Source organism: Musa acuminata, chromosome BXJ3-8 (assembly GCF_036884655.1).
Source record: "Musa acuminata AAA Group cultivar baxijiao chromosome BXJ3-8, Cavendish_Baxijiao_AAA, whole genome shotgun sequence".
In the NCBI taxonomy this organism is placed as follows: Eukaryota; Viridiplantae; Streptophyta; class Magnoliopsida; order Zingiberales; family Musaceae; genus Musa; species Musa acuminata.
In genome coordinates this window covers 27,156,986-27,171,137 of record NC_088356.1, presented here as the reverse complement: position 1 = coordinate 27,171,137, position 14,152 = coordinate 27,156,986, and the positions used below count along the sequence as shown (strand labels likewise).

The window sequence follows — 14,152 nt, the reverse complement described above, 5'->3', positions numbered from 1 at the left end:
TTCGAGCTCTACCAGGCGGTGCAACCTCTCCAGTCAGGAGGTGCAACCGCCTGATCCCGGAATTCCGGGATTTGATCGTTTTGAGCTCCAAATTTGAATTGGGTTGGGGCCTATAAATACCCCACCCATTCAGCACTGAGATAGCAAGAACTCAAGCCGAAATCTTGATCTTTTCAGTGGTTCTTAGAGCTCAAAACTGCTAGTTTTCCTTCTCCTTCTGTTCTTCAAGTTTGAGTTGTAAAGAGAGGAGAGAAAACATTTGTAAGGGTTGTCTCCTAAGCCCATCAAAAGGAGTGAATCTGTAAGAGGGTAGTTGGCCTTCGCCCATTGAAGGAAGGCTCCTAGTTGACGTCGGCAACCTCGTCGGTGGAGGAAGCCAAAAGTGGAGTAGGTCAAGGCTGACCGAACCACTCTAAAATTTCTGGTTTGCGTTTATTTTTGAGCACTTTATCATTACTGCAAACCTCCTTCATTACTACTGCTCTCTGCGCTTTCACGAACAAGTTCTAAGTGCTGTTCTTCCGAATCTGCATTCAGACGTAAATTCGTGTTTTCGTACATTACAGTTTACGTTTACGTTTGATTCTGCAGAACCGTCTTCCGTGCTTTTACGAACGAGTTTCTTTGCAGTTTACACTTACATTTTGATTCTATTGATAACTGCAAACTGTCCTCTGCAATTTTACGAACGAGTTTCAACATTTAGACGTAAAACTGCATTTAGGCGTAAAACTGCATTTAGACGTAAATCGGCTTTCCTCGCACAATCATTAGATCTCAGTTCACGTTTACGTCTTGATTTCAACTGCTTACTGCCTTCTGCGAGTATACAAACGAGTTTCAAAGTTTAGACGTAAAACTGCGTTTTGACGTAAATCTGCGTTTAGACGTAAATCTGCGTTTAGACGTAAAACTGCGTTTAGACGTAAATCTGCGTTTAGACGTAAAACTGCGTTTAGACGTAAATCTGAGTTTAGACGTAAATCTGCGTTTAGACGTAAAACTGCGTTTAGACGTAAATCTACGTTTAGACGTAAAACTGCGTTTAGACGTAAATCTGAGTTTAGACGTAAATCTGCGTTTAGACGTAAACTGCGCTTAGACGCAAAACTGCGCTTAGACGCAAACTGTGTTTAGACGCAAACTGCGCTTAGACGCAAACTGCGCTTAGACGCAAACTGTGTTTAGACGCAAACTGCGCTTAGACGCAATATGCGCTTAAACGCAAACTGCACTTAGATACAAACTGAGAATTAGCTTTTAATAGTTTTTATTGAACGAACGTAGCTTTTGGTTTTAATCGCTGTAAGATTTCCGCTGCACTAATTCACCCCCCCCCCTCTTAGTGCTCTCGATCCTAACAGATTTTACAACTTATATTATAATTTTTCATTCCAAATGAATGATACACTTGCTACAATTGAAAACGAAAAAATATTAGTCGATCCATCACAAAGTAATTATTATTAATGAATAAAATATAAATACACAATCATTTACCTTAAAAACTACTCCATAAAAATAAGGATGACCAAAATAAAACGACTAAGTATAGACTCATATGCATCTATCACCTCTCTCTCAGTAAACTAATCCCATGTTCAGTAATCTCCAAAAAGATTTTTATTCACACAAAAATTTATCATCTTTCTAAAACATCGAACAACTTATACTACAAAAAACAAACAATAATTGAATCAGTTATAGCAAACCTAATTTGACAACCAACTTATTTTAAAGACTTACTATAAAGTGTTTAGTTTTGAAACTAATTTGGTAGTCTCTTTTTCATCGCTATCTATTTTATCATAAATCTATAAAATAAAATATATTAGTAAACATAATCAAACTAGTTGTATTATAAATATAATAAAATAGTTACCTCGGTTAATTTTTCTCTTTTAACCACTCGTTCGGCTAATCGATCATCTAGCTTCTCCTTAAATGTCTTGAGAATACGAACTTTTGTTCCTCATGTTAGGTGTGGTAAAATATGCTAAGTAAGGTTCTTGATGATCATTAGAGAAATGTACTTTGAGGTGATAAGATAGCCAAGTTCTTATGTAATCTCTTGATTTCATCTTTATACTTTTGACACTTGATGCATTCTTATTCTATACTTAAATGTGTATTCTTTAAATAAAATAATATAATAAATAAAGTATCCCATTTCAAATACACAAATAAAAATACTAAAATATTATACCTTGATAATATTGTCAATCAACATTAGAAGCCTTTTAGGAGGAGTCAAGTGAGCACTTAATATACCTGCATAATAAACGTGTACAAAAATATAAAACACATCCATATCTTTAAATGAACGACTATTTATAAATAAATAATTATATTATCCATAGTTATTGTATTTAATCTTAAGTCGACAATCGAGGGTAGTTAATAGGATGGAGTAAACAAATTGATATGCTCGCATAGCTATGCTTGCAAAAGTATTTACAAATATAAGATTCAAAAAATTTATAAATCAAATCATGTAAGTTAAAATGAGATTTAGCTTACCATTAATCATATGAGATATTCAATCATCTTTATTGCTATCTTCCGGCTTTAAGTTTTTTTATATGACCGATGGTTAGGGTTTTAATAGTAAGGCAAGAATGAATAGGTATCATCTAATTGTAGTTTGTCAATGAATTTAAATTATCGACAAAAGATAGTAATACACAAAAATGAAATGTTTCTTTGATTTGCATATTTATTCTTGAAGTATAACATTAAAGTATTAATGCGGTACTCATCGATGGGTATAATATTATCAACTAGGTCTTCAACAAATAAAGGTCATATTTAGATCCAAAATTTCAACTCCAATGATGCTAATTTGACATGCTAATTTCTGAAGTCAACCAAATTGCAAAAGATTTTGACTTAATAAGGGCCAAATTAGGTTAACATGTGTCTCTAAACTAGGTAGTCATTTAACTCTATCAACAAATTTAAGCATGTATCCAATTTTTAATTAACGAGGATCAACATTAGGTTGTGGACCACCTTAGCCTTGAATATGCATGATGAAATTTAGGAGTATGACAAATCAAATTTAAATCCAAAATTTGCACTTCAAAATTTTGGAGCACAATAACTACTTTCTTTTATTTCTAGCATTTTTCCCACTGCATCCATATGATGGATGACAACCAATCATAACTACTTTCCATGCTATTTTAAAGTCATTTACATCATCAAGCAATCAAAGCACCTTAAAGTGTATATTAAAATCCTAGAATATTATCTAAACCCAAGAAGATGTCATTGTGAGGGTTATATTGGAGACTCTTGTCATAGATAAATGGAAGCAACCATCGAGGGTTATAGTCCACTGTTGAGGGTTACAATTACCACAATCGCTGCTTGTCAGAGAGAGGATCTCGTTGCTTGCTAAGATACGAAATGTCGTTGCTTGCTGGGGAGACCTTACCACTAACGAATGTCATTGCTTAGTGGAGAGGATCTCGTCAACACTGTTTACACTTGGATTATGCTCGATTAGTACAACTCGTGAGTTCTCTCCATTTGTCATTTAAATTGAAGATGTGACTCGAAACAAACTCCGACCTGATCCATTACTAACAAAACACAATTTCATTAACTGGAATCGAACCCAGACGTAAATGTCTCAATTAAATCGAACTCACTTGTGATCTATGGTTTGAAAGAACTGATTCAAGAGCATTATTGAGATTTAAATAAAAGGAGCTTTGTATAGTAAAAATCCAATTATGAGGGCGTCACATGATAAAAGCCCAATACTAAAGACTTTTTCTTTTTTTTGATAAAATACCCTTTTATTCTAATCGATTTTTATATTAATTTTTTCCTATTAATTCTTGTCTGCAACCTATTTTCCTCGTAGGTAACTCACTAAATTTATATTTCTATTTTGATCATCAAATTTCGTAAATTCATTTATAATAAAAAGGATATTTGATAATTATATTTTATTATAAATTTTAATATATCTTTTACATAAGAATGCAATATATATATATATATATATATATATTTTTTTTTTGCTTTTCTGGGATGGTACCCATGTTTATATATTTATTGTAAAGAGCCTTTATCTTTTTTCAAATACCTAAAATATTAATTTTCAATTAAGTTACAACGTTTTTTCCTCTAGGCCGGCTACAGTGTTTCGATTCGAGTAGACTAAAAACATTGTAACTCCATTTAAAAACACTATAATCATTCAATTACTTTAAATCTTATTAAAATTAATTACCAATTTTATCATAATTTTTTAGGGTTATATAATGACTTATTCTAGAGTTTTCGAATGATCAAATTATTATAGATTTTAATATTTTTATAAAATGACTTGTATGAGAGTTTAAATAACGGTGGATGAAAATGAAGAAGATTTTAAAATGTTTAAAATAAATTATAACAAAGATCCTTAATTTTTTTTTATGATATTAAATCCAGGTCCACATATTCGTGTTTATTTATCGTGGAAGAACAATAATAAATAAGGATGCAAGTGCAACACTACCTAGTTATAATATTTTTAAATAGAATTATAAAAATATTATGATTTTAATTAGTTTAAATATCATAAATCTTAATTATTAAAATTAATATTATTATTTAAATTTAAGGTATCTTAAAGTAATTTTTGATATGTCGTCAATATTACATTAACCTTCGTAATTTTTTACATGATATATTGTGCCTCTATGAAAATAAAAATCTTTGCTCCGCTCTGTATCTCGAATGAAGCTTTTTGAATAACGTATACATTATAAATTAATTATTTGTATAGATCAAATTTAACATGACCTTCGCCTCACTAGCACGCCCAAGTGAGAATTCAATTGATCCGTTCACGGCCCAACTCCCTAAACTACTTCGGCCCAAGCCCGGCCATTTGCCCCCGTCTCCTGACGCCTTCTTCCTATTCAACGCTATTCCCATTCACAAGAGATCGAATCGCGTGACTCGTCCCTTGTGTTCTGGAACTTGCAAGTGCGGCCCTAGAAAGAGAGGCGATGGCTTGGAGGGAGCTTCTGTCTCGGAATATAAAGGAGCTTCGCTTCCTCTTCTGCCAGACTTCGCCGGCCAGCGCCCATACCCGGTATTGTTTCCTTCCCTGATTGAATTTGCCGGCATAGTCTCGACGGAATGCTTCTCTTTTTTTATCGTGGATCGGCTACCGAGCGCTTGCGCTTGCTAGGGGACGATCCTCTGTTAATTTTGGTGTCTTAGCTTTTCTCTTTTCTTTCTTTGGAATTGCAGGGAGTTTGTTTACAAGAACTACAAGGATCTGAAGACGCTCAACCCCAAGCTCCCCATCTTGATCCGCGAATGCCGTGGAGTCGAGCCGCAGCTTTGGGCAAGATATGGTGAATATGCTTTATACTCTTACACGTAACTGTTTGATGAGGTCTGGTTGTCTCCGGAATAGCATTTTATCGAACTACTTAAGGGTATTAACGACTGGAAATAGATCTGGATGATGTTTTGTTGGAACTGGACGATTTTGTGTTGTTCTTTCTCTTGCAAACAAATTAGTCGTACTTGGCATAGACACCCTTAGCATGAAGACTGTTGACCTGGAAGTCTATCTAGCAGCCTTTCTTTTCAGACCTAGTGGCATCTCGGATTATTATTGTGAATTTGGTATTGAACTCCATCGCTCGTTTGTGCGTAGCATGTTAGCGAGTCCTATAATCTCAATGTCCTTGAACCTGAAACTGTCAAAAATTTCACGTGGTATGCATGGGGCAGGGCAAGGTGCGCTCTTTATTGAGACAAGCACACCATGCAAAAATGTTGAAAAGCAATTAAAAAGGTGAAAAGTTATGAGCTGCCATTACTTTACACCAATAATTAGTCAATTTAGTGGGTCTTGATTGAGTCAAGATTTGAGTCGGTCATCATGCTGATTTAAATGTCTTCTATTATGTTCTTTATGTTCTTTGAATTACCTCATGAAGACTTATTTATTTATTTTGATAGGTTCCTTGAGTATGTTGAACTTCTCTTTATGTTGCTTGCTTCTTGATAGCCCTTGAGACAGTGATCATGTATATTAGTCAATTGAGATTACATTTACTTAACTAGAGTTAAGATAAGAGTTGTATATGTGGTCTAGGTCTAGTTAGAAATATGGTCAATTATGAATTCTATATAGGGTTGAGGCCGAATGTAAAGAATCAGCATTTCCAGTCATGATTTATGAATTAAAAAAAAAAAATCCTCTTGACTAGTTATCTTGGTCATGCCGTGTTTTTTTATCCGTCTTGCTGTACTTTTATCTTTTCGCCTGTTCTTTATGTTTTTCCTATGATTTTCCCTTTTCTTTGTTGTAATGACAATGCTTTTGCTGTTTACTAACTATCAGTTCTTTATCTTTGCTGTTCTGTTAAGAGTATCTGTTGTATAGCCATTTTATTTGATAATATCATTGGTGAAAACCAAATAAAAAGTTTAGTGAGCATGTGAAGGCAGAATTAACATGTCAAGGGGTTCCTTGGATAGATCCATCATTCAAGAGACACAAGTAACTTAAAGAGTTCATATTTGAGAATCATGGGTCTTGCTTTTACCATTGGTCGGGGAATGCTCTAAGCAGAATCCAATTGGACTAAAATGTATCAATTTGAGTCCAATATTTAATTAGGTTTGTATTAGTTGAAACTAAAATGGTTTTTCAGTGTGTTTCAATTAGCTAAACTGCGTTTTCTACTCAAGTGAATCTTTTTCTTTCTCTTTTCTCTCTCTCTCTCTCTCTCTGTTTTTTTTTTGGCTTCTGCTATTACTTATGTTTAGTGGTATGAAAGTTCAAATGAAGTGCACTTGTTCTAATCAGGTGGTCCAGTTCATGAGGCTCCCATGAATATTGAATCTGGGGAGGGTTAGTGAGGTCCACTTCACTTATTTCCATAGCAACTGGAAACCTAGGGCAGTATTTGCTGTTGTCTTTAGGAACCTTGATAAGCAAACAAGAATCAGCCTATTCCACTATTTAATTTTGTACAGTTGTGAATGCTGGTTATTTTATGATTTGACTATTGGAAGTTATGTGTTCTCTGTCTAGGAGGTTAGGTACATTATCTTTGCATACTGACTTGTTTTCAGTTATTCTCTAATTACTTTAGTTTCTCTTCAACATAGCCCATGCAAATTATTGCCTATTCTCTCTTTTCCTGTTTGTTACTGGGCTCCAAATGTATTTCTTGCTGTCTTCTTACTGCCACCTTAAACTGTAGTTTTTCTTCAGAAAGTAGGTCTCTTATTGTTGTTTCCTCTATACAACAGTAAGTATGGGCTGTAGGTTCTGCACCTAAACGCAACTGATGAAACCATAGTTAATCTAGGATAGAGTCCAAGTTTTGGGTTGAGTCATACCAGACTGTATTTCAGTTATTTTTATTGTTCCATTTTTGGTTGACTTTTGTCTGTGATTTTCTTAGTTATTTAAAAGGTTACAAGACTTCTATGTATTAGATATGATTGTATGAAAGCCATCAAATTGTTACCATGCAATTTCATATGATACAAGTATCTATTTTGTTGTGATTGTACATGTTTGTGCACTTTTTAAATATAACAGTTAATCTGTGTTGGTTATACTTATTGCTGCTTCAGTGTCATGGCATAAATAGGATTAGGTTTGATTTAGTTAAAAGGATCTTGGTCAAAATAGGAGATATACCATGGGCCAAAACAAATGAAATTTATCTCTCTTAATAACCCTTTAAATTCTTCACTGTTTCTACTGTCTTCTCTAACTCTCTCTTTGCTCATCACTAATTTCTTTTTGTACTTTCTTTTATTGTTATTGTTCATTTACCAGTAAACTCAGCATTTTTTCGCTATATTAGCATAAAGCAGTCTGTATTGACCCAGATTGTTTGATGACTAATCTGTTCTTATTCGCTCTGTTTTTTTCTTGAAACGACAGCCTCATTTCTTTTTTCTATAAACTACAGCCTCTTGGCTGCTATTTCGTAAACAGAGCTATCCACACCCCTGAAATTCATTCTAGCAGTCCTATCTTGCCTCCATATAACAATAGCTATACCACTTCAACATTAAGTCTATCAATCTCTTTTACAATAGAGGGCACAAAAATCTTAGAACCCCACTATCTATTGAAAGATGTTTAAAACTCTCCAAACTTTACTCCTAATGGCTAAAGACCTATTATTGCTATTTCATTGATTTTAACTTCTTAGGGTACAAGGTTAGTGACAACCAATAAGCTCAAAGTATTGCACCTTCACCAATCTGATTACCTCGCCAGTGGTATAACATGTACTTCTGTGGAATACTTTGACATCATAAATTATTTATGGCATTTGTAGAATTGTTTTCCTTGATACCATTTGATAGGAAATGACTTCTTGATAATAAATTTCTCCTTTTGAAGAAGAAGAAGCCTCCGGAGGAAGATCAAGAGAGAAGGAAAGAAGAAACTACCACTAATTTACCAATAATTCTATTAAAATTATGAAATAATTAATTTTAGGCAGCTCAATAATTAATTCTAGCTGAAGACATGCTAATAATTTGTTTTTGAATTTCTCAGAACCCAATAAATACTCGCTGAAGACATGTTAAATAATTAATTCTATTCCAATTATGAAATAATTAATTTTAGGCAGTTAAATATTATTTAACCAAAGTTTTGGATGCAAGCCAACTAGGTATAGGCGGGCTGGCAGATGGCAGCAGATGTTGCTCTGTTACTTGAAAGTGGAATGTGTCATATCTATCATTGGATTTTGGTGCTTAATGTTCCATATGCATGTTGGACTAGTATATATAATCACAATATATATACTAATTTACATATGTCAAACACATTTATTAATGTAGTTGTTGATGTTTTGGGATAACAAGAGGCCTTCTTAACTAGAGTTGCTTCATTTTTACCATTCTGCAGAATGAATGTTTGAAATGAGTGGTATATCTGATTGTCAATAACTTCTGCTAGCTGAAGCGTGTTAAATGGAGCTTGGTGCTCACCGAGATGCCCTATTGTATCTAGCATGTCTTGGCATTTTACACTCAACACCTAGAAGCACATGCATGCACATCATTGCTTGATTATTAGTTTTGGTTACCTATCTACATGTTTTGAAGCTTATTTTGGTCTTGATTCTGCACTTATTGATTTGTTTGTGCCCTTTTTTTTTCAGTTATCATGACTAATTTTTAGGTTTATTCTCAGAAATTTATCAAAATCAAGAGAACAAAATTATAATAGTCAATTTTCACTAATTATTCAAAAATTATAATATATTTTGCATTAATTAGTCTCTGGGAGTTTCCTATAAATTGGGTCCTGATTTTGAATTACGAAATGAAACATCAAAAAGAGAAAAATGCTCATCTTTTTTTCTCAAGATGGTGCAAAAAGGTGAGTTTTTGAGGGGGTGTTGTGGTTGTTGGGGGTGTTCATCACCTGGGAAATAGGGATTCATGTTGTGTGTAAAGTGTAATGATATTTACAATGATTTAATGAAAAGAAAGTTTTTGGTTGTTATGGTCTGTTAAGAGTTGATAATTTCCAGGCACCTGGTGATATTCTCCTCACTGGTTGGCACAATTACCATTTTATAGGTGCCATTCTACTATTGAAACGAGTAGTGCCAGCTAGCTTGAATGGGCAGGGATGGCATGGTGCTTAAAATAATTCTTATTCTTTGTGCTGAAGTCATTTTAAGTTTAGACATTATAACTATAAGATTATGCAAGTCAATATGTGGTATTTCCTGTTGATAGGAACCATAAACAGTTCTATACGCATAACCATTTTGCCAGTTGGTCCATTCACTATTTGTTTTGTTTTGTTTTTGTTTATTTATTTATTTATTCTTTTTGCAATTTGGATGAGTACAAGCAAGATTTTTTACATGGTCACCTTATTAATTCTGTAATCAAAGAATTAGTGCTTTTTAAGTTGGTTGCAATTGTGCAATTTAACTTATCATCTATTGGTCTATGTTATATGATTCCTAGATTTACCAAGGACAGCCATGAAGATATGGAAGGAAGGAAAATTATAATAAAAATGGAAATTAAGAAGTAAAAACAAATAGTGTAACCTCCTCAGAAAAGCTAAAGATGTTTCAATCATGTGAATGTCATTATTAACCTTGCCTTCTGCCAAACATTGAAAGGATTTGCCAAATTTTTCTGCTTAAGATGAGATTTGGTTGATCTGAATGTGATTGAAATTCTTTATAGGTCCATAATGGAGCAAACTTTTAGAAGCATATAGTTTTTAGGGTGGTAGTGCAGTCATATTTCTTAATTTTTGGAAGCATTCTGCAGGCTAATTTTTATTTAGTATTTAAGAATTAATGTTTTGCCTAGAAATCGCTCTGCTAGATCCCTTTTATTAGAGTGGTAGTGCAGTTCACTTGCTTTTGAGCCTAGTCACTAAGTAGAGGTCTAATAATAGCTTCGGCTATGAATTGTGATGGCTGTCTCTCCTTTTTCACATGCTTTAGTTGTGAAAATTTTATTATGTTCTTTTATGCAATATTGAGCTACGCTATCAGTCTAGGAAAACATTGGAGCATCATCGTGATGCAACACTATGTTATTGGCATTACCATTTTTTTACTGCTTCTTTTAACTCTTTGTCTAGATTGTTAGTTTTTAATTGGTTTCTCAGTTCTGTATAAGATTATAGAAAATCTTCTTTGAAAGCCAGTTTAGCTGAAAATTCAGTTATTTAATAATGATAATTTGAAGCTTTGTTGTGCACTTGGGAAAGAATTTTTTTGTTTTATAGTATATAGTTCAATCTTATTTGCACAATCATATTTTGAGTAGTTCTGGATCTGATCGTGTCAGACATGCCATAACTCTCACTATTGTTAGTGCTTCAACCATTCTCAATTGTTGGTAACTAAACCTTTTTTTTAAAATTTTTTTGTGAAATTTCGCCAGTCACTTGTTTTGTATGTTTCTTTAGCTGGTTATTGTTTGGGATTGACCTGTTAATTTTTATTTTGGAGTTGCTTTTAACCTAACATCTTTGGTTACATTGCCAGACATGGGTGTGGAGAGATGTGTTCGATTGGATGGTCTGACGGAAGCTGACATTAACAAGAAACTTGAAGAACTTGCTAAAGCAGCAGGAGCTCTTAAACCTTGACAAAATTCAGTTGTCTTCTGACAGGGACAGGCCCTGAATAACGGAGCCATCAGTTCTGTGAGCTCTACTCTTTTGAATGTTTTAAATTTAATAGTTAAATGGGATTGTATCTGTTTACATTTTTTTTCTGTTGGTGATAACAACCTGGTGTCGTTTGCCATTACCAGCCTTGGATAATGGTCTGGATTTTTTTTGTTTTTTTCTGTGAAACTGACTGCAATGGTCCTTTCTCTCTGTGCTGGCTGATATTTCTAGTTGGTGAATTTAATACTACTTTGAAGACATTCTATACAAGTCATAGCTTACTGACAGACTACAGGAGATTTACTCTTCTGAGGTTAGGATGAGTTATCGATTATCTCCCGTGAAGTATTTGAATTTTATCTTCCGAGCTTTCCATACTATGTTTGATAGAACGACTGGACCCTTGGTGTATGGGAAATGTACTCATCACACATGGACTACGAGTGCAAAAGCAGCAGGCTACTTTTATAGTTTTGGTGTATAGTTAGGGGTGAATTCTCAGAAAAGGGGTTTTTTTCCTGAGAAGCGTCTCATTTTCAAAATTCTGTTTTTTTTTTAATATCTGAAATATTCTGAATCATCCTTTCTTTTTTTCTTTGTTTTTCCTAATCCAAAGGATGAATTAGTTTAGTTATAGTGTTCTCAAACAATACAAAAAGAACATTGTAACGTACTATAAAAACATCGAGTTACAATATTTTTCTAATATTACAGAAAATAAAAATATTATATTATAATATTTTTATACTACGTTATGTTGCTAGGAAAATACTACAACGCATTATAAAAATATTATAAACATAATATTCTTTTAAAATTTATACAAATATTATATTACTATGTCTTTATATTATATTATAATTTTTTTATATTGTTGAAAATATTATAATTTAATCGATTCATTCTAGAAGGAAGAGAAAACGATATTTCAGACATTGGATTAAAAAAAGAAAAGGTTGTTTGAGAATTTTGAAAATGAGAAGTGTTTCTCAAGGAAAAACTTAAAAAGAGAATTATTATTTCAAAAATTTGCTTTTAAGGTGCAAATGAGATTCTAAACAAAGTTAAAGGCTAAAGTCGCGAGCGGGTTGTGTCAAGTTTAAGGTCAATTAGTCTCACGCTAACACAAACTTAGCCTCCCTACCTAATCCAAACCAACTTCGATTTTGGTTGGGTGTGGTGATGATCATCATTAATTATCACAAATGACTGCGCAGAGAGCTTAAGCATCATCCATCCCATTGAATATAAAAGAGTAAAAAAAAAACTTTCTGCTGCTAGAGGTGAAGTTGGGTGCTTTAAAACTCACAACTAGTGTTGCAGGAAGGAGTTCAAAACCAAGAAAAATGAAGGGGTACCAAACAGCAATTTTAGCAAAGAGCTGCAACCGGTTGATGCGGCTGAGGCATGCCAGGTGAGAGAGAGAGAGAGGGGAAGGTGTTAGATTTTATGGTCCTTTATAATTAGATATAATATAATTAATTAGATTTTGATGAAATATATTAGTCAACTATAAAGAAGTTCACTTAAAGTATGATTCTTTAGAAGATAATTTTGATGGGAGGAACTCTTCTAATTACTTATCATATACCCTCTGTTCTTGTCTATAAATAGACAGTACCTCTAGGGACCTCTGCTCTTGCCTATAAATAGACAGGACCTCTAGGGACCGAACAACAAGAAGAAATAGAGAGAGGTTATCTGAGTTGAGGGATTATAGTCTTTCCCTCAACTCTTCTCCCTAACTATCAATCTAGGTGATCCTGTGAAAAGATATAAGAGAGAAAAAAATGATATAGTTCATTTTACAGATTCACGTGCCTTTGTAGATCAAATAGAGATCTTAGTTTATTTTACAGATTCACATGTCTTTGTAGATCAAATAGAGATCTTTTTAAAGATAACATCAAAAGGTACACCTCGTTAAACCAAATCTAATTATTTGATTTCAATCCTAGCATAAAAGATTATTTCTACATTTAATACAGCATATCATATATTTTATACTTACATTTGGTATCAGAACCTAGGTTTTTGAGATCAAATACATTAGATCTATTATTTTTTTTTACGATGCATGATTCCTATTCTCCAATGATCATGAATCAAAAGCAATCCATACAACCATCGATTCTACTGCATTGGGCAGAGTGCACACCACAACATAGCAGGCGCAGCAGAACCGACGTCCATACGGTGGCCATGCGTGTGTCGGAGCCGCATCTAAGCGGTAGCCGCATGCGGGCATAGGCCGCTTCTAAGCGGCAGCCGTGTGCGGGTTGGCCACATCCATGCGTCGACCGCACGAGGGCAGACAGCCGCATCAGGTGGCGGCTATGCGCTGACAATAGCCATGACCAACTGTGCGCAGGCGTTGGAAGCTGCGCGCTGGCAAGAGCCACACACCGGCGGCGGTCACGCACGGGTAGGCCATGCACCGGTGGCGACCGCGCGCGAGCAGAGGCGGCCTTATGGTGGCAGCGCCGCCCGTGGGTAGGAACCGCTGCAGCAACTGCGTGCGGGCAAAGGCAGCCCCGCGGTGGCAGCGACAGCACCGTAGGCAAATTAGGGTTTTGGCATATTTATGATTTTGTCCTCGAGGCTAGGTTTTATTAAATTACAATTATGTCCTTTGTAAATTTCATAATTTCAATTTATGTCCTATCAAATATTTATAGTTTTAAAATTAATAAATATGATTCATTATAATTATGATTGAATTTAATCATGATTATATTTTGACTATTTGATTGGAATTAATCTTTGACTAAAAAAAAAACTATAAATTACGGTTTAGTTTTATAGTTTTCTTATATGAATTATTGATTATATTTTTTACATGTGGTAAATAAAATCTAATTATTGTTCTTAAATATTCATTTGATTATTCACATGTATATATATTTGAAATTATGAAATAATATTTATCTTTCACATTAAGGCATGATTTATATGTTATCATGATTATCATATGAGTTTTTCCTTTTA

At 34.0% G+C, this 14,152-nt stretch overlaps 1 protein-coding gene across 1 annotated transcript; it reads left to right on the top strand.

Annotated features, from left to right (window-relative positions):
* Positions 1–4,937: 4,937 nt before the first annotated feature.
* On the top strand, positions 4,938–11,434 carry LOC103994867 (NADH dehydrogenase [ubiquinone] 1 alpha subcomplex subunit 2). Its single transcript, XM_009415316.3, has 3 exons — positions 4,938–5,098; positions 5,260–5,366; positions 11,037–11,434. The coding sequence occupies exons 1-3, from the start codon at positions 5,013–5,015 to the stop codon at positions 11,138–11,140; spliced, it is 297 nt and encodes a 98-aa protein (XP_009413591.1). The 5' UTR covers positions 4,938–5,012; the 3' UTR covers positions 11,141–11,434.
* The last annotated feature ends 2,718 nt before the right edge of the window (positions 11,435–14,152 follow it).

Bases quoted from the DNA above. Each gene is read 5' to 3' on its own strand.
- LOC103994867 (XM_009415316.3), top strand. From the start codon at position 5,013: ATGGCTTGGAGGGAGCTTCTGTCTCGGAATATAAAGGAGCTTCGCTTC. The intron at 5,099-5,259 runs GTATTGTTTCCT...TTGGAATTGCAG, and splicing joins CCGGCCAGCGCCCATACCCG to GGAGTTTGTTTACAAGAACT. The intron at 5,367-11,036 runs GTGAATATGCTT...TTACATTGCCAG, and splicing joins GCAGCTTTGGGCAAGATATG to ACATGGGTGTGGAGAGATGT.